The sequence below is a fragment of the Heptranchias perlo genome, chromosome 1 (genome assembly GCF_035084215.1).
Source record: "Heptranchias perlo isolate sHepPer1 chromosome 1, sHepPer1.hap1, whole genome shotgun sequence".
Classification (NCBI taxonomy): domain Eukaryota; kingdom Metazoa; phylum Chordata; class Chondrichthyes; order Hexanchiformes; family Hexanchidae; genus Heptranchias; species Heptranchias perlo.
Window position 1 is genome coordinate 84,967,407 of NC_090325.1, and position 24,434 is coordinate 84,991,840.

Consider the following 24,434-nt stretch of genomic DNA (forward strand, 5'->3'; position numbering starts at 1 on the left):
GGATGGGCAATAAATACCGGCCTTTCCAGTGGTGTCTACATCCCGAGAATGAATTTATAAAAATGTTGTCGCTAATATTCACTTGCTCAATTACTGTACATTAAATCTATTTGACACTTGGGGGGCAATTTTAACCTAACTCGCTTGGTGGGAAACCAATGGGATCGGGTGGAATGCTCTGGCAACATTCTTGTAAATCTCCTTGCACAGGAAGGACGTAATTGCTCTGGAGAAAGTGCAGAGGAGATTTACAAGAATGTTGGCAGGGCTTGAAAATTGCAGCTATGAGGAGCGATTGGATAGGCCAGGGTTGTTTTCCTTGGAGCAGAGGAGGCTGAGGGGTGACTTGATTGAGGTGTACAAAATTATGAGGGGCCCAGATAGAGTAGACACGAAGTACCTGCTTCCCCTGGCGGAGACTTCAAGAACTAGAGGACATAGATTTAAGCTGATTGGCGCACAATACTCCAGCTGTGGCCTTACCAGCGTTTTATACAGTTCCATCATTACATCCCTGCTTTTGTATTCTATACCTCGGCTAATAACGGAGAGCATTCCGTATGCCTTCTTCACCAACCCATTGATATCTTCTTGGAGTCTACAGCCATCCTCTTCACTATCAACTACACGGCCAATTTTTGTGTCATCTGCAAATTTGCCAATCATGCCCCCTACATTCAATTCCAAATCATTAATATATACCACAAACAGCAAGGGACCCAACAGTGAGCCCTGTGGCACACCACTGGAAATGGATTTCCATTCGCAAAGACATCCATCGACTTTTACCCTTTGTTTCCTGTTACTGAGCGAATTTTGGATCCAATTCGCCACATTTCCCTGTATCCCATGGGCTTTTACCTTTCTGACCAGTCTGCCATGTGGGACCTTGTCAAATGCCTTACTAAAATCCATGTAGACAACATCCACTGCACTACCCTCATCAATCCTCCTTGTCAGTTCCTCAAAGAATTCAATCAGATTTGTAAGGCATGACCTTCCCTGAACAAATCCATGCTGACTATCCCTGATTAAACCATGCCTTTCCAAGTGACAGTTTATCCTATCTCTCAGTATTGATTCTAATAGTTTGCCCACCACCAAGGTAAGACTGACCAGCCTATAATTGTTCGGCCATTTTCTCGTACCCTTTTTTAAACAATGGTACTACGTTCGCAGTCTTCCAGTCCTCCGGTACCTTCCCTGCATCTAGTGAGGATTGGAAAATGATCCTCAGAGCATCCGCTATTTCCTCCCTGGCTTCCTTCAATAGCCTAGGAAACAATCCATCCGGCCCTGGTGACTTATCAACTTTCAAGGATTCCAGTCCCTCTAGTACTTCCTCTCTCGTTATGTTTACCTTATCCAATATTTCACACCTCTCCTCTTTAACTACTACATTTGGATCATCCCTTTCCTTTGTGAATACGGAGACAAAATATTCATTTAAAACCCTACCCACATCCTCTGCTTCTACACACAAGTTACCCTTATCATCCCTGATAGGTCTCACCTTTTCCTTAGCTATCCTCTTGTTCTTAATGTACTGATAAAACATCTTTGGGTTTTCTTTAATCTTACTAGCTAATATTTTTCATGCCCTCTCTTTCCTTTCCTTATTTCGTTTTTTACGTCATCCCTGTAGTTTCTATACTCTTCTAGGCTTTCTGCAGTATTTAGTTTTCTGTGACAATCATAAGCTTTCTTTTTCTGCTTTATCTTGTCCCGTATACTTCTAGACAACCAGGGGGCTCTCGATTTGCCAGTGCCACCCTTTTTCTTTGAGGGGACATGTCTGCATTGTACCCGTAGAATTTCACTTTTTAGTGCCTCCCACTGGCTTGCCACTGATTTCTCCTCAAGTAGTTGTGTCCAGTGTACTTCTACCAAATCACCTCTTAGTTCTGTAAAATTCCCCCAATTTAAAATGTTTATTCCTGATTTAACTCTGTCCTTTTCCATAATAATGCTAAAATGAACTGAATTGTGGTCACTATCCCCAATATGGTCACCCACTGTCACTTCACCCACTTGCCCATCTTCATTTCCCAGGACTAAATCTGGAATTGCATTCCCACTTGTTGGGCTTGTCACGTACTGGCTAAAAAAGTTCTCCTGGACACCAATCAAGAATTTTGCGCCCTCTATGCCCCTCACACTGTTTGAATCCCGGTTGATGTTAGGGTAGTTGAAGTCCCCTACTATTATTGCCCTCTTATTTTTGCACTCAGAAATTTGCCCACATATTTGTCCTTCTATCTCCCTTTTGCTATTCGGGGGTGTATAGTGCGCTTCTAGTAGTGTGACTGCCCCTTTTTTATTTCTTAGCTCAATCCATATGGCCTCGATTGATGATCCATTTAGCATATCATCCCTTCTCACAACTATAATTGATTCTTTAACCAATAGTGCTACCCCTCCTCCTTTTTTATCACCTACTCTATCCTGCCTGAAAACTTTATATCCAGGGATATTGAGCTGCCAATTATCCCCCTCTTTAAGCCAGGTATCCGTTATAGCAATGATATCATGCTGCCATCTGTCTATCTGTGCCCTTAGCTCATCTGCTTTGTTCGTAATACTCCTTGCATTGAAGTATATACCCTTTAACCCAGTCAAATTCCTGCGCTGAATACTATTTAACCTTTGCTTCTTTTGCCTTTCTGAGTCGCTAACTACGTCACTAACTGCTTTTCTACTTCCCGTTTCCTGGTCTGAATTTGTCCTATCTGTACCTGCCCTTTGGTTCTCATCCCCCTGCCGTACTAGTTTAAACCCTCCCCAACAGAACTAACAAATGCCCCCACGAGGATATTGGTCCCGGTTCTGCTTGGGTGCAACCCGTCCAGCTTGTACAGGTCCCGCCTTTCCCAGAATCGGTTCCAATGTCTCAGGAATTTAAGCCCGTCCCTCCTACACCATCTCTCAAGCCACACATTCATCCGGTCTATTCTCCTATTTCTGCTCTCGCTAGCACGTGGCACTGGGAGTAATCCTGAGTTTACTACCTTAGAGGCCCTGCTTTTTAATTTATTTCCTAATTCCCTATATTCTGCTTGCAGGACCTCATCCCTTTTCTTACCGATGTCGTTGGTGTCGATATGGAACACGACTACTGGCTGTTCACCCTCCTCCTTCAGAATGTCCTGCAGCCGCTCCGTGACATCCTTGACCCTAGTACCATCGAGGCAACATACCGTCCTGGAGTCACGTCTGGGGCTGCAGAAACACCTATCTGTTCCCCTTATGATGGAATCCCGTATCGCTATTGCTCTCCCATTCTTTTTCCTCCCCTCCTGTGCGGCTGAGTCACTAGTGGTGCCACGGTCTTGGCTCTTGCTGCATTCCCCAGATAAGCCATCTCCCCCAACAATATCCAAAGCGGAATATCTGTTTGAGAGGGAGATGGCCCCAGGGGACTCCTGCTCTACCTGCCTAGTCCTTTTACTCTGCCTGGCGGTCACCCATTTCCTTTCTGCCTGCGTAATTTTTTTCTGCGGTGTGACCACCGCACTGAACGCGCTATCCACGATAATCTCAGCATCATGTACGCTCCATAGTGAATCCACCCGCAGCTCCAGCTCCGAAATGCGGTTAGCCAGTAGCTGCAGCTGGACACACTTCCTGCACACATGGTCGCCAGGGACACCTGTAGTGTCCATGACTTCCCACATAGTGCAGGAGGAGCATGTCACGGATGCGAGCTCTGCTGCCATGCCTTGCCTTAGATTAAGCTCATTAGTTACTTCCTTTAAGGAGTTTACTCCTTTAAATTATTCTTAATTTAGAGAATGTTAGCTACACCAGTGTTCAACAACCCAAGCATCCTCCCCAGTGCTAGTAACTCCAGAGACTTCTCCCTTTCACCAGTGCCTGCACCACTACTGCAAAGCCAGTAAATCAAATTTGACTTCCTCCTCGTGCTACCAAATCGCACATTACCCATCTACTGTACTATATTTTTTTTAAAATATAGTTAATAGTTAATACTGTGTCCTTTTTTACTATATTGTCATGATGAAGCTAAAATAATTTTTATTCCACTATAAACACAAGATTCTCTTCAAGCATTGTTTGGATTAATAGAATAGATTTGCAGTTAAGAACTTTATCACATATCTCAGAACGTCCTAAGGTGCTTCACATACAATACGTTACTGTGAAGTTTATTGACTCTTATGTAGCAAAAAATGGCAGCCATTTTGCACATAACAGAATCTCACAAACAGCAGTTAGTCTTAAAGAACATAAGTAATCGGAGCAGGAGTTGGCCACATGGCCCCTCGAGCCAGCTGCGCCATTCAGTCAGACGATGGCTGATCTTCGACCTCAATTCCACTTTCCTGCCCGATCCCTATATCCCTTGATTCCACTAGACTCCAGAAATCTGACCATCTCAGCCTTGAATTTATTCAACGACTCAGCATCCACAGCGCTCTGGGGTAGAGAATGCCAAAGATTCACCCTCTGAGTGAAGAAATTCCTCCTCATCTCAGTCTTAAATGGCCAACCCCTTAACCTGCGACTATACCCCCTGGTTCTCGACTCTCCAGCCATGGGAAACAACCTCTTGGCATCTACTCGATCAAGCCCCCTCATAATCTTATATGTTTCAATTAGATCACCTCTCATTCTTCTAAACTCCAGAGAGAATAGGCCCATTCTACTCAACCTTGCCTCTTAGGACAACTCTCTCATCCCAGGAATTAATCTAGTGAATCTTCACTGCACCGCCTCTAAGACAAGTATATCCTTCCTTAGATTAGGAGACCAAAACTGTACACAGTACTCCAGGTGAGGTCTCACCAAAGCCCTGTACAATTGTAGTAAGACTTTCTTACTCTTGTACTCCAACCCCCTTGCAATAAAGGCCAACATTCCATTTGCTTTCCTAATTGCTTGCTGTACCTGCATGCTAACTTTTTGTGTTTCTTGTCTCTGGTAACGTTGGTTGAGAGAGGATTGTTTGTCATGACACAGAGAAATCTGATGTTCTTTGAATAATGTGGGATATTTAACACCTACCTGAACTACTGGAACAGGCATGCGACTTAATGCCTCATCCAAAGGATGGAACATCGGGCAATTCAGCACTCCAGCTTGTACCTACAATGTTCTGATTTAGGGGCAAGAATACTACCAATTGAGCCAAGCTAACACTTGTGGTTCTTGAGATTTTAAATCCAAATTATTGTACAATCCTTTATATATATTTATCTCCTGTTTAGATAGCGGGACAGTACATTGGACTCCCAACCTGCTGAGCCGCAGAGTGATAGGTCATGGGGTTGCTGCCACAATTCCCTGCATGGTTGGTGGCAAATTTCAGTTGTACTGTTGGCAATGTGTGTTACTCTACTGGTGGTGAGCCTTTGAAGAAAGGGGAGAAAAGTAAGATAGTAAGAAGCCTTCCCTCCTCACCGCACACATTCTCCATCATTTAATTGTTGTTTCAAAAAGAAGTGCTGGTGCAACTGTATAAGTTGTTGCCCTTCCCCCATTAATGTTTTTCTTGTTCTATTACTGGCTCTGCTGTTAATTCTTTTGCCTGTAGTGCAGTAGCTTTAGAAAAGTATGTGTAATCATCTGGTAGAGTATCTTTCAACACTTTTTGTTGCCTATATATCTGATTCCAAACTCCTGATTTAATTCCCAAGAACAAGAAACCTATGGTCAGAATCTTTTGCAAACAAAATAAAGCCTATGATGTGACTTGAACATGAGAACTTGAGATACTGCAATCTGAAATCTTTTTGACTATATTGCCCTGCTGTACAGTTGTAAATTGTTCCCCTTACTTGCCCAGAGTAGAAAAGGTACAACTTATAAACCAGCCTATGCACCTAATTAATTTGTAAATAAAGAATATATAGCATTCAAGGATGAGAAACTCTGAATTTGTTTTAATATGTTTATTCTTCTTTATATGCAGATTGAGTTAGAATTTCTTCCTGAAGTAGTGACCTGTACAGTCATGCAGTTCAGTTCATAGCATCTTACTCTGGTATTTAGAGATTTCAAAATTACAGTTATAGGATTAGGAGGAGCTGAGTCTGAAAGCTGTTGACCTCAGCCTTTGTAATGATACATATTACAGTTTGATTTTGCTTAACTTGCCTTTGTAGTTCCATTTATTCACTATTTAAAGCCAGTAATAGAATGATTGAGTCTCAAAGGCAAAAGAAAACTACTTGTCCTTTTATATCCAAGTATTTTTTCAGTTTACAGCAAGTCTTGAGACGTTAGCAGTTGCTGCATAACGTACAGTACATCTGAATGTGTCATTAAATGACAGGCTATGTGACTCAGCTATATTTAAGACCTGAATACAATACAGAGTGTGTTTGTGCACCAGCTGTTGTCATAATGTGTTACTACTCTTTCAGAATCTAGCTTTAGTGGCTGTGCACCATTCTGTAAAACTACGTAATGTACAAATCAAGCTACTTACATGGCCATGACTTGATGAACTATTGGAAAAATAATTTTTAAAAAGCAAAAGCCTGTGTTGCCTCTACTTTGCAGGATTATGTCAATTATTTTATGTTTGGTTTATAACTGAAGCTGTACTTTTGTCACAGGGGTCAGGGTTCCTGTCATTTTGAAAAGTTTTAAAAAAGAGTTTGTGGGCCCAGTGGTGCTGCACTGATTCTTCTCATTTGGCTGGAGTTCAATATTGCCAAGCTCCCCCACTCGGCAGAATGAGTCCTAGTGCTACTGACTTTTCTTGCCCATCAACATATGGATACTACTGCCTGGTGTTGTTTTCCCCAATGTAAGGAGTCTTACAACACCAGGTTATAGTCCAACAGCTTTATTTGAAATCACAAGCTTTCGGAGGCTTCTGTCCACCCCAGTCCATCACCGGCATCTCCACATCTTGTTTTCCCCACTCACAGCTATAAAGACAAACAAAAGAAAAGGCAAAAACAGAAGAGTAAGAAAGAGAAAGTGAAAAGAAGTGAGAGAAAAACAAGTCGAGGAAAGAAGAGAAATAGAGCAAAATAAATTATGGTTACCACATAACATGGGTTTTCATGACTTTGTTATTTTCTTGATTTCTGGCATTTTATTTGCTGTGATTAATCCACAATTTTACCCAAAATTTACCACAACAAAACTGTAGACCTATTGATAAATTTAGATCAACTGATGGTGTTTTCCTGGGGTTGGATGCCTCTGGGTCAGATCCCAAGCCAGCCTGAAGTTTTTCCATCATTGCAATGAATTGAGCTGTGCTGGGATGCAGAGGGCTGCCTCCCAACAGTGACATCACTTCAGAGGCAGGTGAAGTGGATATTTTCTAAATCAATGCAAAGTACTCCATTTAGATTTCCTTCCCCTTTAAAAGAAAACAAAAATGCTTAGAATGCAAAAATGGTTGGCCAGTATTGGAAAGTGAGATAGGTTAACATTTTGGGTGTAATCAGAGATATCTCTACTAGTACATTCCTGTCTGGACAGAGATTTCTTATAGAAATTTGGAATTTATTTATGAATCAAATATAACATTTATCATTCTCAGCTGCTACTGAACTTCCTGCTTGTTGCTCATCATCTTTCTATTCCAACCAAACTCTCCCAAAGTGTCACCTCTTCCTCCCATTCCTGTTGAGCCCTCCTGATCTGCCTCTCCCTTTGCTACCTCAGATCTTTTGAATTTTCTGTGATGTAACATTCCTGTCATCTGTTTTGCCTTTTGAAAAAAAACCCACACACAGTGTGTGTTTATCAGGTTTAGGAGGTGGATTTATTTATTTTCGTAGGCTTTCCTTCCCTTTAATTAGTGTGTTTTTTTTTGTTTTTCATCCTTCAAATCCATAATGGGTTCCTCCCTAACCAAAAAAAAAATCATGATTTGGTACAATGTATCACACGGCGTCCTCCATATAGGTTGAGGTTGTAATTCTGCTTTCTGTCTTCTCATACTTCTTGATGCAAATCTACATTTGTAATTATCCTGGATTGCTTCATGATCCACATAGCCAAGAATGATGAATTAAAAACAGAAAATGCTGGAAATATACAGTGGATCTGTCGAAATTTGACAAGGCAGATTAATCTTTTGAATCAGACTCTTCATCAAAGTTAGCGTGGAGAGGAAGGTGAGCTCTCTTATAAGAATGACCAAATCAAAGAGGTTAGGGGAGAACAACGGGTAAAGATCAAGAGTGCAGATATGTAGATTACTTTAAGCAGGCAGTTAGTGGATTCATCTTTCAAATGAGACTTTAAACCAAGGCCCCGTCTACCCTCTCAGGCGGATGTAAAAGATCCAATGGCACTATTTGAAGAAGGGAAGTTTTTCTAGTGTCCTGGCCAACATCAAGCAACATCACTAAAACCATTTATCTCATTGCTGTTTGTGGGACCTTGCTGAGTGCAGTTTGGCTGCTGTATTTCCCTACATTACACCAGTGACTAGACTTAAAAAGTACGCTATTGGCTGTGAAGCATTTAGGGACATCTTGAAGTCATGCAAGGTGCTATATAAATGTAGGTTCATTGTTTCTTTCGTTAAAGGCCATAAAGTGATTTTAAATTGTTGGGAAAAGCTGAAAAATAATGGTTGATATCCAAAAAGTATCTGTCAGTCTGTGGAAAGCATTAAAAAAACAAAAAAAAAAGAATAAAACAGTTCTTAAAAAGGAATGTGAAAATCTGGCAAGAATATTGGGGAAATACCTACGCCCTGAAGTTGCTGACGCCACTTTTCAGACCAGCGACGCGAGTGTCTAGGAGGAAAATGGGTATATTCCTGAATTGAGCTTGATTGGAGTAGTGCAGGAGGGCAAAAGCTGACAGTTCAGAGTGATAACTGGAGGGAGAATTTGAATTGTAAGCCGCAAGGAAATCCTTACTTCTGGCCAAATCAGCCACCTAATCTTTGCGTCCTCTCCTGAATATGGAGGACACGACACAGTGAGCCACCAGTGCAGCATTTTAGATTGGACGAGGTACATGTAAATTATTGTATTGCATAGCAAAAGTGTTTGGGCCCCCAAACTGTGATGTGGTTGCAGGGGAAAGTGGGAAGAGCAGTTGGTCATAAGGTGTAATGGGAGAATGAATGAGGGTATCATAGAGCCAATAGTTCTTATGGAAAGCAGAGGGAGGCACCAGCTCCATTACCCATGCCTCTGGTGTCAATCCTTCGCCTTCCTTTCATGATAGGCCCTTCTTCACCTCACCCTTCATTTTGTTAGCCTTTGCATTCATCAGATCTTTAATCATTTCTGCCATCTGTAACACAATCCCAGTAACAAGCAATCTTTTGCGTCCCCATACTAATTTCTTGCAGCGCTATCCTTCTTGCCTATACCAATCCTGAACCAATTTCTACCTAAAATGTTATTCTTTTCCTTTTCAGATATTGACGGATCTGCTGTGTATTTCTAGCATTTTCTGTTTCTATTCCATTTTTTCTCTATCTCTCCAGCCAGATGAATTATTCTAATGGAAGGGACTCTTGCCCTTTACACCATTATATCTGTACTGTATTGTTTTTCCTTTTTAAAGTTCAGAAAGCTTTAGTGAACTTCCAGAAGGCATTCAATAAGGTTCCACACAAGCGATTGTTAACAAAAATGAAAGCGCATGGAACTGGAGTCAACCTATTGACCTGGGTAGGGAATGGGTTAGGAGGTAGGAGACAGAGAGCAGGGATAATGGCGGGATGTGACTAGTGGTGTCCCCCAGGGATCTGTAGTGGGGCCTCAGCTTTTCACTATATTTATCGATGACTTAGATGAAGGAACAGAGAGCCGTATATCCATGTTTGCTGACAACACCAAGTTAGGTGGCCGGTAAATTGTGTAGAAATATCAGAAAGTTTCAAAGGGACATTGATAGATATATTGGCCATGAAGGGGGTGCAGGGCAGATTCACCAGAATGATGCCTGGGCTAAAGGGGTTAAATTATGCGGCACAAGTGGCAGATGGAGTTCACTGTGGGGAAGTGTGAGGTCATCCACTTTGGACCTAAGAAAGATAGATCAGACTATTTCCTAAATCGTAAGAAGCTAGGAACTGTGGATGTGCCGAGAGATTTAGGGGTCCATCTACAGAAATCATTAAAAACTAGTGGACTGGTATAAAAAATAATTTAAAAAGCTAATGGAATATTAGCCTTTATCTCAAGGGAGCTGGAATGCAAAGGGGTGGAAGTTATGTTACAGATGTACAGAGCTGTGGTTGGACTGCATCTGGAGTACAGCATTCAGTTCTCCGCACCTCAGGAAGGATATATTGGCCTTGGAGGGGGTGCAGGGCAGATTCACCAGAATAATGCCTGGGCAAAAGGGGTTAAATTATGCGGACAGGTTGCATAAAATAGACTTGTATTCCCTTGAACGTAGAAGATTAAGGGGTGATTTAATTGAAATATTTAAGATAATTAAAGGATTTGATAGTTTTTCTCTATCTACTCTATTTCCTCTGGTGAGGGAGTCCAGAACAAGGGGACATTACCTTAAAATTAGAGCTAGGCCTTTCAGGGATGATGTCAGGAAGCACTTCTTCACACAAAGCGTAGTGGAAATCTGGAACATTTTCTCAAAAAGCTATTGAAGCTATATCAATTGAAAAATGAAAAACTGAGATAGATTTTTCTTAGGCAAGGGTATTAAGGGATATGGAGCAATGGAATTGAGGTGCAGTTCAGCCATGATCTAATTGAATGGGGGAACTGGCTTGTGGGGCTGAATGGCCTATTCCTGTTCCTATGATTCATATCTATCATTGGGAGATTAACCTTTGAAGCATAATTTCTTGAGAATGAGTCCCAACTATTCTCGAGTTTATTAGGTACAAATGGGAAGAAATTATGGGGTAAATTTAAAGTTGTAGTGCCCATTATCACTTTTTGAAAGGTAACATTGAAATATGTTGCCAAGAAATTTCAAATACAAAATATTTTTCTAGTGGAGCTTCAACTTTATAACTATTGACTTTATTGCTTTTTACCATGATGTGGCTCAATCAAGACCAAAGAACAGAGGGTAAAGGGTGAGTGTTTTCACTCTCACCAATAGTTAATGATGTTTATCTCCACTAAATAGCTGGAAAAAAATAATTTTTTGATGGAGAATTTCACAAGAAATATCTTAATATATGAGCTATGTAAAAATCTAAAACTTAGATATGGCTCATTGAATTGTTAGTGAGACTTGTTTTTTTTAAAAAACGATTTGAAGTAAAATATAGTAACCCTAGTTTCTCATCCATGTCCTCAACAGTGAATGTCTTTGTATTATAATTACCCCTGCATTTAATAGATGTAGGAAATGTTTATTGCCTTGCATACTCCTCTAACAATTTGAGGTTATTAGTTGAATATTTCAAGACTTGAATATTACATGGTAATTTATTACTTATAAGTATAAGTCAAAATTGATCTTAGAAGCAGCCAAGTCTCCTATCCTAGCCATATTCCTTTTGAGGGTGAAATTGCAGTTTTCCATGTATGTAAAAGTATTGAAGTTCTTTCAGTAGTTTATTAAGTTGTGAAAGTTCATTACGGTATACAACAAGGCCTCTGTAATTGCTAAAATAATTGGAGCAAACACTAATGCGCAAAGCTGCCTAGGAAAGGAACACTGTGGAATGCATGGGAGAGGAGATAGTGCTGGAGTAAAATACTCCCTTTAAAGGGGGAACAGTTTTTTTTAAAGTGGTGGCTGGTATTGAATTCTTGAGTTGTGTTCAAGCACTGAGATTGATATCCAGGACTCGGAAGGTTACTGGTTCTCCATTCAGATCAATGTAGCTACAGGAAATGGGCCTGCTGAGTATTTGGATGACAAATCTTTGTGAAATTTGATTTTTGTTTGAGCAAAAATGGAGAATATTTTTGACAGATGATTACTTTTTCTTATCAATGTTCTGGGATCACGGAGATGAAAAGTATTCCCCCCACAGAGAATTGTTGCTCTTTAATAGACATGGAATGCACAGGTGCAGGTGAATGCTAATACAGTTTTTGTATAAATAATCTCTGCCGTAACTCTAAATTCTCTGAAATGTAAACTTGTTTGTTTACTGTTGCATTTCAGATATTATAATGTCTTATCATTGTCAATCCCTGTGCTTCCAGAACTTGCGTAAGATAGGTTGCTGTTAGTTTAAAATTACGTCTTTAAAGGTTATTAAAACTATACAGGGACCTGCAGTTGCTGTGAAGCTTCCTGACACAAGTAGGCCATCCAGAACACTGATATGCCTTCTAAAATATACTACATATACTATCAAAGTTGCAGCAAAAATATACTCCATTTTGACTTGTCTCTGCAAAATCATATGATGTTTATATTAAATTTAATCACAGTAAAAATAGTTTTATAGAGCTACTTCATATCCATAAACTAAATTTTGAACTAATAGACTGGCATGCATTCAAGAATACATTTACGCAGGCCTCAATTCTAAAATAATTTGAATTTAGAACTTTGTGAATTTTTCAAATCATTCTTTCATGAAAAAACCACGAAGGGTTTGAATCACAACGCTAACAAACACCTGTGTGCCATCGTCCAAGTGAGAAGCGTTGCCAATTCTTAACTGAGCACTAGGTGGGACACTTCACTGAATCAGACGCAATATTTAAATGCATATATAATTTTAATCAAAGCGTAACATTTCTTCTACATTTGTATTTTTACTGCTGAAAGTACGGGGTATGTTAATTTCACCTAAAGTGAGAAAATATTAGTCGTCTTTTGCACATCATTCTTTGTGCAGATTATTATTTTTTATTCCGTGTATTCTATTTTAATTTTATTGAAGTTGCAGGATAGTCACTGAACTGAGATACAAATGTTGTATACCAGTCCCTTCAATACTCTGCTGCCCATATCCTAATCTGCACCAAGTCCTGCACACCCCTCACCTATGTGTTCAGTGACATTGGCTCCCAGTCCACCAACGCCTCAATTTAAAAATTCTCATCCTCCTGTTCAAATCATGGCCTCGCCCCATCCTATCTCTGTAACCTCCTCCAGTCCTACAAACATCCTAGAATTCTGCGGTCCTCCAACTTTGGCCTCATGCATCCCCCACTCCCTTTCCCCCACCATTGATGGCTGCGCCTTCGGCCATCTAGGTCCCACACTCTGGAATTCCCTTCCCAAACCTCCCCACTTCTCTCTTCTCCTTTAAGACCCTTCTTAAAACATATTGCTTTTATTAAGTTTTAGGTCACCTTTCCTAATGCCTCCTTTGGTTTGGTGTCACTTTTTGTCTGTTGAAGTTCCGGTGAAGCGCCTTGGGATGTTTTCCTACATTAAATGCGCTCTATAAATGCAAGTTGTTGTTGCGGGAAGCCTTTTTTATGGGAGTGGGTGGGGAGAAACTTTTTTTTTAATTGGGTAAAATATAGGTAAAAATAAATTGCTTCTCTGTTGAATTCTTTAAATGTTTATTGAAGATTTAATTACTGAGACAAAATGTTATCTTAAAATGGTGTGTGTCTTATATAGTTAAAAATCATCCATGTAAAAATGCTTTTATGATGGTTAGAACATTGTAATCTGTTTCTGTTCTACTGCAATTGGGAAACGAGAGAAATTTTATTTAGGCAGCTGGGGAAGGAAAAAATGTTGAGTGAGGTAAGCCGAAATGCAGCACTAAAGGCCGAAAACCCACAGTATTGATTGCATCACCCTACTCCCTCCTCCTCCCCTCCCCCAAGCAAAAGCCAGCCAGCTAGCATTATCTTTGGTAAATTAAGTGGGACGCTATGTCCTGCGTCATCACAAGCATGCTGAGAAGTCGCTGATTATTGACCGGGTGGGCGGTGCTGTAGGAAGTAATGTACTGCTGTGAAGAGACACGGGAGCCAGGCTTTTCAGAAGCAAGCAGTGCCAGAGAATGTACTTTAATGGTGACTTTGTGAAAGGTTGTCAGTTGTACAGAGAGGTGCTCTGGTGGTTCCACTGTGTGCATTTGTATTTCTCTGGTAGCTAGAACTAAGCAGTTGTTTTCAATAGTTCTGAGCTCCACCCTTCTGTACTGTGTTTACCAACATCATAGGAAGCAGCTGGTAGCAGTTGCTCGACTTAGCCATTATAGACTACCCTTTGTGTGTGAATCATACGGTTCAGTCTTTGTGGAAGATACATGTTGTGTCGCGTGAAAGGTGAAATTGTCCTTCAAACTACCCTGTAGAGTAAGTTTTGTGGCCTGCTTGTGAGTTCATCTGCTGCATTCAGCATTGCTGGAACTCAAAGCGTGCGTCACACAGAAAGACTGCATGATAATGAGAAAGGGACACTTGAGGCCAGAACTGCGCTGCCTTTGAAAGGAGTGAAGGGACAGCAATTTGAGACGAAATAAACACACAGCCTGGACAAACTGTTGTGATAAATCCTTTTGCTGCTGCTGCTCATCAAAAGGCATAATGTTAAGCCTACAGGATTCTGTGTTTTTTGAAATCAGCATCAAGTCTCTGCTGAAGTCTTGGAGTAGTAGCTGTAAGTAAAAACATATTTCACTTATATATGCAAATAATAAATGTGATCGTATTTATGTATTGTAAGAACTGTGTAAAATGGAAGGAAATTATCCCTAATGTGAACCGTTTAATTGTCTTTTTTTACAGGGTGGATCTTTTGTGTCAATCCCTTTGTTGTAAATAAGCTGAAATAATGCATTGTTCTACAGAGCCACTGCGTTCAGTTATTTTTATCTATATAGAATTGATTTTTTTTTCACTATCCTGCTACTGTGAGCAAAATATGAGGAGTATTTTGAGTTCTATTTCTATTGTAGCCACAGTATTTATTGTACCTGAATTGGAGTGTTCTGTTGCTTATGCTTTCAAATAATTTAATAATTAATTGTAACCAGTAAATATTGGTATGCTAGGTTAATTTTGTAACTAAGGGTTAATGTTCTTATTGATGGAATGAAAATGATGCTGTGCAGTTTACCACCAGTAGGATATGTTATGAAATGCTCACATGTCATTTTGTGCTGCTAAATTCTTTTTGTAAAGCCAGATATAGAGCAATACCATTCCAGAATTACAAGCCGGCTTAGTGTGCAGAATGTCAATGCATAGCTAGCTGCTGTTTGATTATAGTTTAGCTTTTTCTATTCAGTAGCAACAATGGAGTGACATTAATATGGCTGGGTTTTGGTATGCACACTTTCTGCCAATATTTTGAACGTCAGTAGTTCATACTTTTGTCAGGAACATTATGTGAAACAGCTGTCCAGCTCTTATATGTTAAAAGTGCTTTTGTTTATCATTTCCCTCTCCTCCCAAGCTTATGTGTAATGCTGCATGACAACTCCTTTTTGAAGGTTGCTTACTGCAGTGTTTAAATGAGTAAAATCTTACAGTACCCAGTCAGTGACAGTTTAGACTCCAGATCAGGCAGCAGGAAATGGGATTAGCAAAATTCTGACCAACCCCTCCAAAAGAAAATGTGGCACCGAATGTTGCAATATTGGTGGATCTGCCAGCCTACGGGAGGAAACTAACTCACCCATCTGGAAACTAACGATCCTAACCACTCGAGCTTATCCACTGCCAGCATTTCAAAGATCATTCTTTACTAGTGGTTAGTTTTTCAGTGCTGCACTCAAAAATATAATAGGCCAGGTCCTGCTGATATTGTTTTGAATACTGTATTAAGAAAGCAAGTGAGTCGAAGTGTTTTCAGTCTGATGATGAAATCATTTTGAATTCATTATGTTGCCAGTTTAACTCCCTGCTTTTAGCAGACATTTTAATTTCTTTAGCTCTTTGGGTGTTTTAATTTTTATTTAAATTAGAAAAAACACAATCCTATTTTTTGGAATGGGGTTTGGGGTGGGGGATGCTCGGCAGGGCAAGAGAAAGAGAAATAGAAAAGAGAACTAATCTTTCACTGCAGAGTTACATTGCCTTAATTGCCAACTGTCAGACTGAGAGATGATAGTGGAGGAATTGATGAGAGATTGGGGCAATAGTGGGGGAAAAAACAACATTTTTTGGTTAATGTTTGTCTTAATAATGAGCATTTTATGGATGGCACAGTATATATTTAATTTTAAAAAATTGTTTTTGGTAAACTTTGAATTTACTCAGATAAAATATGCACTTATATTTGGTCAGGAGACTGCAGTGGTTGATTGAAAACCTCTATGGGTATTTTATTGGCATTCCTTGGTTAACCTACAGGAGGTGTTCTTGAGAAAACTGATAAAGGTCCTCATCCTTCACTTTCCAAAATGACTCGGACAAACTTGTTTCCTAGGGGAGTTCAAATGCTAGTAGAGACTGGGTCATCATCGGACTGAAAACACTTCTACTCACTTGCTTTCTTAATACAGTATTCAAAACAATATCAGTAGGACCTGGCCTATTAATTATTCATGCGGCAAGTTTCTGACCTTCCAGGACAGTGGGGCTAAATGACAATCAGAGGTTAAGTACTTCAATGCAGGGAGGATGGCTAAGTCCTGATGGCTGGGCTTCGGTACTTCTTGCAGCCAGTTATAGAATGGCATTGGAAGAGAACAGGCATTGTCTGCATCTGCCCTATCATTTGCGCCAAAAGAGGAAGGAGAGAAGCTAAAAATATTTCTCAAAGGAGGGCAGCTCTAACCTTTCTGTCCCAACTCCTTAGAACCACATGTCTGTCCCTGCTCCGTGGTACGGCCTGCTAGTTTTAAAATTGTTATCATAGAATCATGGAAATTTTCGGCACGGGAGGCGGCCATTCGGCCCATCGTATCTGGCTGAGAAAGAGCCATCCAGCCGAATTCCACTTTCAAGTCCACATCCAAGCATCTTTTAAATGTGATGAGGGTTTCTGCACCTACCACCCTTTCAGACAGTGAGTTCCAGACCCCCACCACCCTCTGGGTGAAAACATTTCTCCTCAACTCCCCTCTAATCCTTCTACCAGTTACTTTAAATCTATGCCCCTTGGTTTTTGACCTCTCTGCTAAGGGAAACAGGTTCTTCCTATCCATTCTATCTAGGCCACTCATAATTTTATACATCTCAATTAGATCTCCCCTTAGCCTCCTCTGTTCCAAAGAAAACAACCCCAGCCTATCCAATCTTTCCTCATAGCTAAAATCCTCCAGTCCTGGCTACATCCTCGTAATCTCCTCTGTACCCTCTCCAATGCAATCACATCTTTCCTGTAATGTGGTGACCAGAACTGTATGCAGTACTCTAGCTGTGGCCTTACTAGTGTTTTATACAGTTCTAGCATAACCCCCTTGCTCTTATATCTTATGTCTCGACTAATAAAGGAAAGTATTCCATATGCCACCTTAACCTCCTTATCTACCTGTCCTGCTACCTTCAGGGAACTGTGACATGCACTCCAAGGTCCCTCTGTTCCTCTACACTTCTCAGTATCCTACCATTTGTTGTGTACTCCCTTGCCTTGTTTGCCCTCCCCAAATGCATTACCTCATCCTTCTCCAGATTGAATTCCATTTGCCACTTTTCTGCCTACCTGACCAGTCCATTGATATCTTCCTGCAGTCTACATCTTTCCTCCTATCGACCACACTGCCAACTTTTGTATCATCTGCAAACTTCTTAATCAAGCCCCCTACATTTAAGTCTAAATCATTAATTAGATACTTCAAAAAGCAATGGACCTAGTACTGAGCCCTGCTGAACCCCACTGGAAACAGCCTTCCAGTCACAAAAACACCCGTCGACCATTAACCTTAGCTTCCTACCACTGAGCCAATTTTGGACCCAACTTGCCACTTTCCCTTGGATCCCATGGGCGGTTACTTTTCCGACCAGTCTGCCATGTGGGACCTTGCTAAGACCTTGCTAAAACCCATGCAGACTACATCAAACACGCAACACTCATCGATCCTCCTTGTTACCTCCTCAAAAAATTAAATCTGGTTAGTCAGACACGACCGTCCCATAACAAATCCATGCTGACTGCCCTTGATTAATCTGTGCCTTTCTAAATGACAATTAATACTGTCCCTCAGAATTTATTCCAATAATTTGCCCACCACCGAGGTTAGGCTGACTGACCTGTAATTACTTGGTCTATCCCCTTCTCCCTTTTTAAACAATGGTACAACGTTAGCAGTCCTCCAGTCCTCCAACACCATACCTGTAGCCAGTTGGAGGAAAATGATGGTCGGAGCCTTCGCTATTTCCTCCCTTGCTTCTTTTAACAGCCTGGGATACGTTTCATCTGGGCCTGGCGATTTATCTACTTTCAAAGATGCTAAACCCCTTAATACTGTCTCTCTCATTATGTTTATCCTATCCAATATTTCACACTCCTCTTCCTTAACCACAATGTCTGCATCGTCCCCCTCTTTTGTGAAGACAGACGCAAAGTATTCATTAAGAACCATACCCACGTCTTCACCTCTTTCCTCTTATGCTCTTGTCCTTTATGTATTTATAAAACATCTTTGGGTGTTCCTTGATGTTATATGCCAATATCTTTTCTTGCTCACTCTTTGCTTTCCTAATTTCCTTTTTAATTTCACTCCTGCACTTTCTGTACTCCTCTAGATTTTCTGCAGTATTGAGCTCTCGGTATCTGACACATGCTTCCCTTTTTTGCCTTATCCTACCCTGTATGCTCCTTGACATCCAGGGGGCTCTAGATTTGGAAGTCCCACCCTTTTTCTTTGTGGGAACATATTTGCTCTGAACCTTCACCATCTCCTTCTTGAATGCCTCCCACTGCTCTGACACTGATTTATCTTCAATTAGCTGTTTCTATTCCATTTTTGCTAAATCACATCTCAGCTTAGTATTTGTGCATAGGATGTGGGCAACACTGACAAGGCCGCATTTAATGCCCGCTTCTAGTTATCACGAGTGCCTGGCAATGGGCCTTCTCCTTGAACTGCTGCTGTCTTTGTGGTGATTGTGCTGCCACAATGATGTTAGGTAGGATATTTCAGGATATTGACCCAGTGACAGTGAAGGAACAGTGATCTATGCCCGTGTCATGACAAATGTGTGATGAGGAGATGATGCTGCTCCCATGACATTACTGCTCTTGTATTTCTTGTTGGTAGAGATCACAGGGAAGGGAGGTGCTGTCAAAATAACCTTGGTGATTTGGTACAGTGCATCGTGTAGATAGTTCATACTGCAGCCATAGAGCACCACTGGTGGAGGGAGTGGATAGCGATCCAGTGGCAGGGGTGCTGATAAAGCGAACTTCTCTGTTCTGGATGGTATTGAGCTTGAGTGTTGCTGCAGCTGCATTCATTTGGCATGTGGTGAGTATTCTATCGCACTCCTGACTTGAGCCTTGTGGATGGTGGATAGGCTTTGAGGGTCAGGAGGTGAGCCATTCGTCACAGGGTTCCCACCATCTTATAGCCATGGTATTGATATGGCTTGTCCAGTTAAGCTTCTGGTCAATAGAGACACCAAAGATGTTGATGAAGGATGACTTTATCAGAGGAGTTGTGAATGGAGTTCAGTAGTGTGGAATCATCAGCACACAGCCTCACCTCTGGTCTTATGATAGAGGGAAGGTCATTGATGAAACAGCTGAAGATGGTTGGGCTGTGGTTGCTGCCTTTAGTAACTCCTGCTGCTCTGGCCAGGAGATGAAATGATTGGCCTCCAACAACTACAACCATTTGTCTTTGATTCATATATGACTGCAGCCATTTGACGGTGTTCCCCCTCGACCCCCATTAACCTCAGTTTTACTGGGGCTCCTTGATGCCTTAGTCAGTGGAATGCTGCTTTGTTGTTGAGGCCTTCCGCTCTTGCCTCTCCTCTGAATTCAGCTCTTGCGTCCTTGTCTGAATCAAGGCTGTGATGAGGTCTGGAGCTGACTGGTTCTTGTGGACTCCGAACTGAGCATCAGTTATTGGTGAGTAGGTGTCACGTGATGGCGCCTTCCATCACCTTACTGATGATTGGTTGGAGTTGAGCGTACCTGGGTAATCTTCCACATTGTTGGACAGATACCAGTGCTATAACTGTACTGGAACAGCTTGGCTAAGGGAGCAGCTCGCTCTAGTACGCAGGTCTTCAGCACTGTAACTGGGATGTTGACCATGCCGATAGCCTTCCCTGTGTCTGGTGAACTCAGCCACGACATAATGTTGAATGGCGTGAACCACAAATTAGCTTGTCACTGGTATCTATGATGGTGGGGACCTCGGGAGGAAGCTGAGTAGAAGACAGTTGCAACACCTCAGCCTTGTCTCTTGCACTGATATGCTGGGCTCTGCCATTGTTGATGATGGGAATGTCCATGGAGCCTCCTCCTCCTGTTAGTTGCCCGGTTGTCCTCCACCATTCTTGACCGGATGTGCTGGGTCTCCAAAGCTTCGGTCTGATTCATTACTGTGGGACTGTTTAGCTGTCTCTGTAACGTGGTGCTTTTGGTGTTTAGCATGTAGGCAGTCCTGTGTAATAGCGTCAGTAGGTTGGTCCCTCATTCTAAGTGCCTTGTTCTTGCCCTTCTATACTCTCCATTGATCCAGGATTGATCTCCCATCTTAATGGTGATCTAAGAGGGATTTGTTGGAGTATGAGGTTTCAGAATGTGGTTGTATACATTTCCGCTGCTGCTAGACCTGTCCTTGATCTGTACCACTTAGCGTGGTTATAGTGCCACACCGTATGATGGAAGGATGTCCTTATTGTGGGGATAAGACTTTGTTTTCACAAGAACTGTGATGGTCATTCCTAATGTGCAATTGTGGACAGATGTGTTTGGAAAAGGTAGGTTGGTGACGAAAGGGCCAAGTAGGTTTTTCCTTGTGTTGGTTTTCAATACAGTGTAGACAGGAGTCCCCATTGCTGCATCTAATTGTTTCTGAAGTGATTCAGGATTTTCACCTCCACCACTTTGCTTGGAAGTCCATTCTAAGCAATAATCACTCTTGGTGTGAAGAAGAACCTCCTGATATTGGTCCTAAAATTACCTTTTAATAGTTTAAACCTGTGTCCCCTTGTCCTACTCCCATTGGTTAATTTAAAGTAGTATTCTGAATTAACTTTTTCCATACCATTGGCTATCTTATATACTTCTAAGATCACTTCTCGGATGTCTCCGATCCAGCTTGAAAAGCCCAAGTTTTTCCAGTCTTTCCTCGTAATTCAGACTTTGATGCCAGGGTTCAGCCTTGTAGCTCTTAGAATCTTACAGCTCAGAAGGTGGCCATTTGGCCTGTCGTTCCCATGTTGGCTTTTTGAAAGAGCTATCCAATTAATCCCACCCTCCTCTTTCCCTATAGCCCTACAAATATTTCCTTTTCAAGTATATATCCAATTCCCTTTTCAAAGTTACTATTGAATCCATTTCCACCACCCTTTCAGGAGGTATGTGCCAGATCCTAACAATTTGGTGCTTGAAAAATATTCTCCTCATCTCCCCTAGGTTCTTTTGCCAATTATCTTAAATCTGTGTCCTCTGGTTATTGACACTCCTGCCAGTGGAAACTGTTTCTCTCTATCCCTAAATTTCTATGGTTCTATCAAAACCCTTCATAATTGTGAACATCTCTATTAAATCTCCCTCTAACCTTCTCTGCTCTAAAGAGACCAATCCCAGCTTCTCCAATCTCTCCACATAACTGAAGTCCCTCATCCCTGGTACCATTCCAATAAATCTCCTCTCCACCCTCTCCAAGGCCTTCACATCCTTCCTATAATATGGTGCCCAGAATTGGACGCACTGATCCAGCTGAGGCCTAACCTGTGATTTATAAAGGTTTATCATAACTTCTTTGCTTTTGTACTCTATGCCTCTATTTATAAATGATGTGGAGATGCCGGTGATGGACTGGGGTTGACAATTGTAAACAATTTTACAACACCAAGTTATAGTCCAGCAATTTTATTTTAAATTCACAAGCTTTCGGAGGCTACCTCCTTCCTCAGGTGAACGATGTGGAAATGAAGTCCTCGAAATGAAGTCGCATTTATAATTCACAGAACAATGCTGGTGATAACAGACAGTTTTTTCAACTGCCCGTTGCCAAGGCAATCAGTGTGCAGACAGACAGGTGTTACCTGCCAGGTCTCAGAATATACAAATCACCAAAAAAAACAACAAACAAAAAAAAAACAGAGATAGAGAGGTAGAAACATAGAAAAGACAGCAACTGACCCGTTATATTAAAAACAGATAACATTTGTTCGCTGGTGGGGTAACGTGTAGCGTGACATGAACCCAAGATCCCGGTTGAGGCCGTCCTCATGGGTGCGGAACTTGGCTATCAATTTCTGCTCTACGATTTTGCGTTGTCGTGTGTCTCGAAGGCCGCCTTGGAGTACGCTTACCCGAAGGTCGGTGGCTGAATGTCCTTGACTGCTGAAGTGTTCCCCGACTGGGAGGGAACCCTCCTGTTTGGCGATTGTTGCGCGGTGTCCGTTCATCCGTTGTCGCAGTGTCTGCATGGTCTCGCCAATGTACCATGCTCCGGGGCATCCTTTCCTGCAACGTATGAGGTAGACAACGTTGGCCGAGTCACAGGAGTATGAACCATGCACCTGGTGGGTGGTGTCCTCTCGTGTGATGGTGGTATCTGTGTCGATGATCTGGCATGTCTTGCAGAGGTTACCGCGGCAGGGTTGTGTGGTGTCGTGGACGCTGTTCTCTTGAAAGCTGGGTAATTTGCTGCCCAAGATCCTGCATGCTTTTATAAAGCCCAAGATCCTGCATGCTTTTTTTAACAGTCTTCTCAACTTGTCCTGCCACCTTCAAAGATATGTGTGTGTGAGCCCCCGGGTCTCTCTGTTCCTGCGTGCCCTTTAAAATTGTATCATTTAGTTTATTTTGCCTCTCCTCATTCTTACCAAAATGCATAGAAACATAGAAAATAGGAGCAGGAGTAGGTCTTTCGGCCCTTCGAGCCTTATCCGCCATTCAATATGATCATGGCTGATCCTCTATCTCAATACCATATTCCCGCTCTCTCCCCATACCCCTTGATGCCATTTGTGTCTAGAAATCTATCTAGCTCCTTCTTAAATATATTCAGTGACTTGGCCTCCACAGCCTTCTGTGGTAGAGAATTCCACAGGTTCACCACCCTCTGAGTGAAGAAATTTCTCCTCATCTCTGTCCCAAATGTCCTACCCCGTATCCTGAGACTGTGACCCCTTGTTCTGGACCCCCCAGTCAGTGGAAACATCCTCCCTGCATCCAGTCTGTCTAGCCCTGTCAGAATTTTATATGTTTCAATGAGATCCCCTCTCATTCTTCTAAACTCGAGTGAATACAGGCCGAGTCGACCCAATCTCTCCTCATACGACAGTCCTGCCATCCCAGGAATCAGTCTGGTGAACCTTCGCTGCACTCCCTCTATGGCAAGTATATCCTTTCTTAGGTAAGGAGACCAAAACTGTACACAATACTCCAGGAGTGGGCTTCACACTTCTCTGCATTAAACTTCATCTGCCATGTATCTGCCCATTTCACCAGTCTATTTATGTACTCCTTAAGACTGCTACTGTCTTCCTCACTCTTTACTACATTTCCATGTTTTGTGTCATCTGCAAACTTAGAAAGTTTGCCTCCTATTCCCAACTCCAGTTAATTAATTTATATCAAATAGAGCAGTGGTCCTAATACCGACCCCTGGGAAACACCACTGTACACTTCCCTCCAATCTGATAAACAGCCGTTCACCATTACCCTCTGCTTTCTGTCTCTTATCCAATTTTGTATCCAAGCTGCCACTGCCCTTTTAATGTCATGGGTTTCGATTTTGCTAACAAGTCTATTATACGGCACTTTATCAAACACCTTTTGAAAGTCCATATACACATACTTTCTCCATTATTTCATCGAAGAACTCAATCAAGTTTGTCAGATGCGATTTGCCTTTAACAAATCCATGTTGGCTGTCATTTTATTAATCCATGTTCTTCCAAGTGGCAATTAATGTCCCGGACTATTGTCTCTGCAAGTTTCCCACCACTGACGGTAGGTTAACTGGCCTATAGTTTATCCTTCTACCTTTTTTTTGAACAGGGGTGTTAAATTTGCAACTCTCCAGTCCTCTGGCAGCGCTCTTAAATCCAAATTGAAACATCCAAAGCCTCAGTTATTTCCACCAATACTTTGCTCAGCAACCCATCTGGACCGGGTAACTTTTCTATTTTGAGCACTGCCAACCATTTTAGTGCCTCCTTTTTATCTATTTTTATCCTATGCTATTTTTCTATCCCCTCCATCTTTACTTTGAAATTGGCAGGATCCTCTCCTTTTGTGAAGACAGATACAGAGTACTCATTTAGTACCTTAGCCATGCCCTCTGCCTCCACAAGAAGATTTCCTTTTTGATCTCTAATTGGCCTACCTTTCCTTTGACTATCCTTTTACTCTCTTCTCTGTTCTGACTCCAGCCTTGAATATTTTTGTTATTTCTTAGAGCCCAAAACTGGCCACAGTTGTTGGGCCAAATGGTCTACTCACTGCTGTAACATTTTATGATTCTAACAAATACATTAGTG

General features: G+C 41.6%; 1 protein-coding gene across 19 annotated transcripts in view; it reads left to right on the top strand.

Moving 5' to 3' along the window:
• The window catches only part of fryl (furry homolog, like), a 450,071-nt gene that overhangs the window by 89,360 nt on the left and 336,277 nt on the right, over window positions 1-24,434 (top strand). For 2 of the 19 annotated variants that reach the window (XM_067987927.1, XM_067987934.1), the window contains exon 1: window positions 13,923-14,469. The exons of 16 other annotated variants lie outside the window; for them this stretch is intronic. In XM_067987927.1, the coding sequence (XP_067844028.1) occupies window positions 14,397-14,469 (73 nt within the window). In that variant the 5' untranslated portion in view covers window positions 13,923-14,396. Of the gene's footprint in view, window positions 1-13,922; window positions 14,470-24,434 lie in introns of those variants that run through there. One more of the 19 variants, XM_067987960.1, reaches the window with a different exon arrangement.